Source organism: Scyliorhinus torazame, chromosome 7 (assembly GCF_047496885.1).
Source record: "Scyliorhinus torazame isolate Kashiwa2021f chromosome 7, sScyTor2.1, whole genome shotgun sequence".
In the NCBI taxonomy this organism is placed as follows: domain Eukaryota; kingdom Metazoa; phylum Chordata; class Chondrichthyes; order Carcharhiniformes; family Scyliorhinidae; genus Scyliorhinus; species Scyliorhinus torazame.
Window position 1 is genome coordinate 93,913,033 of NC_092713.1, and position 2,605 is coordinate 93,915,637.

Genomic DNA, 2,605 nt, shown 5'->3' on the forward strand with positions numbered 1-2,605 from the left:
TGTGGTTTTTACATTGCTTATCTGTACAAACTTTCCCTTGACATTGGAGAAAAACCCTAGTCCGACTGCAATGTTTTCACCGGGGTATCGTCCCCAGTGAAAACAGGCTGAAATTAGAACATGGACAATTCTACTGCATTGTGTTGTACTGTTTCCAATTAAAATCCAGCAATACACAAAATAAAATTACATTTAGCAGTGGTGTTGGTAATATATTTTATTAACTAGTTTAAAATTATAGTTGATCCCTTCAGTTAGCAACATAAATAATAAAAAGTCAGTTTATATTAATCGCACAATAACTTAGATAATTTCATACTAAGACAAACAGCCAAGGAAATATTATTAAAAGCATTAAAGTACAATAAAAATCCTTAACACATTAAGCTTTTGTAAAAGTTTCTCCTAAGGTCCGTGACATCTTGTAATTAGTGAACAATACTGCATTTTCACAACTAAATGAAATCAAAAACTTCTGTTAACCATCAGTCCAGTTTTGTCAAAACAAGTTTTTTTTTTAGTTCCAGTTCCCGAAATGGAAAGTTGCAAATCCCCCGCAATTTTTCCGGCAGTTACTCTCTTCTATGAAATCAGCTCACCCTTGACTTCAGTTCCCGTCTGCTTACTCATCGCCACTGTTTCCAGGCACAAACTGAAGCTGAGTCATGGTCCAGCGTTCAGAGAAAATAATTACACAGAGTCGAAACTCCACTCTAGCTCGCCCTCAGCAACAAAAATCAACCTTAATTTTGCAGTGCCAAGTTTTCGGGCAGCTAAACGAGAAAATCTCCTGAGCATTTCCTTCGAAGTGAATGGAACTCTTAAATCCAAGTTTGTGATCAAACGGGATCACCGTTCGGGCAGGTTGATGATTGGGACCCACTGATCCAGATACCGACTTTCCTTGCAAAAGCAGTTGACTTTGCTCAACGCTGCATCTTTCCACGGTGCAGCTTGACTCTGAAATAAAGAAAATCATCATGCTTTTCATTAACTCTGGGTGATTCCACATATGGCTAGCCACAGACACGTCATTCTAAGAGAGGAGCCACATTACGCCATCTATTGGTGCAAAACTTCAAAAAGAAACATCGCTTCATCTCCAGGTATCGTCTACTTTCTGACCGCAAGAATCAAAAACCGGTTGGGCGTCTTTGCAATAAATCCTTTTGTCTGCTTCCAGGGAGATTGTACTCGTTAATTAGCAATAACCTGGACTTATTTCAATCAGTCTGCGAACAGCGAAAGCACGCTTCAGCTTGTCCATAAATTGCTTCAGATTTCTGTCAAGTTTTTGTTTTAAGCTTGGTGACAGTTATATGCCTCAGCTGTTGGGGTTGTCATTATTGTTATTAGAGTAATACTTACTGTGACCAATATGCAATGGAGATCTTTGGGTTCGCCTGTGCCATCCATCCCGCCCAAGATCTCAGCCAGACGGTGGGTGTTGTTCACCCTCATGATGTTGATGTCGTTTTCGCAGCAAAAGGCTTGGATCAGGGTAAAATGAATTTGCAAAGCCACGTCCAGATCGCCCCCTTCGTCCGTGGCAAGCAAACATAAAACAACATTGTCAGGATCCCTGTTGAAAAGCAGAAATGAAATCCATCGGTTTTGAAATTATTATTATTATTTTTTTGAAACGTGTGGTAAGTTTAGTTCTTGATGGACACTTACGCGTTTAGAAGTTTTGCTGCCTCATACACTCCAACTGTGATGCAGCCCTGCGCTAACGCGGAGCTCAAAACTTCTTCCAGAGCTTTTTTCACCACATCCATCCTACCAGCACAATCAGAAATAAGGACATATTAGGTTCCTCATCAAAGACAAGAACAGGATCCAGACACTAGTTATTCGGTGTCACAGTTGCCTCAAGCAAAAGCAAATTTGTGAGCTTCATCTTAAAACAAGAGAAAAGTAAACGTTTTAAGCGACGGTCAATGCAAAATAAGAACCAGAATCGCAAACAGACCATCCATATTAATCGGATGTTGTTTCAATTATTCCCCCCCCTCCCCAAAAAAAGTAACTTAGTTTAAAATGCAATCGATTAGTTTTGTAGCATTATTTCTACCTGTCTGTTTTCTGATCGCCTGTGAGTTCTTCAAAAGTCATCCTGTTTGTAGATTTGGGGGAGTTACTCGGGTTGCTATAGATAGAGGTTTTTGTTTTGCAAATAATGCACCCAATGCACTCTGCCTGCTGCTGCCTTGCGGCTCTGCCTGCCTCTGTCAATCCAATCGCTGCTGTCAGCTCCGGCACTCACTTCAGCCCTGGCGGCGAGGGGGTGGGGCCACACGCCGGGGCAGGGCATCACAACCCAACCCACCAACCCCCCGCTCGCATTCCCTCCCTCATCTGCATAGGCGCTTCGCCATTGGTCGTTACGATTTATGCTAATAGGCCCATGACTCTCTGGCTGACCTGCTGGGGACAAAGGGTCAGCCGGGGGGTAGGGCGGTCAGGGCAGCCCGGGGGGGGGGGGGGGCACGGGTACTCTCTGCCTCACTCCCACATTTCATTGGATCCTGCTGTCTGTCAAACAACGGCCATTCCTCTTGTGGCTGTTCGTCTTTGCAATTCGCTGTCTTGCTCCGTGAAATTG

At 43.2% G+C, this 2,605-nt stretch overlaps 1 protein-coding gene across 1 annotated transcript; it reads right to left on the minus strand.

Moving 5' to 3' along the window:
* Positions 1–202: 202 nt before the first annotated feature.
* On the minus strand, positions 203–2,254 carry LOC140426384 (growth arrest and DNA damage-inducible protein GADD45 alpha-like). Its single transcript, XM_072511078.1, has 4 exons — positions 2,075–2,254; positions 1,678–1,779; positions 1,369–1,582; positions 203–960 (listed from the first exon to the last, which is right to left on the minus strand). Exons 1-4 carry the CDS (start codon positions 2,113–2,115, stop codon positions 850–852), a joined length of 468 nt encoding a protein of 155 aa, XP_072367179.1. The 5' UTR covers positions 2,116–2,254; the 3' UTR covers positions 203–849.
* Between the last annotated feature and the right edge of the window lie 351 nt (positions 2,255–2,605).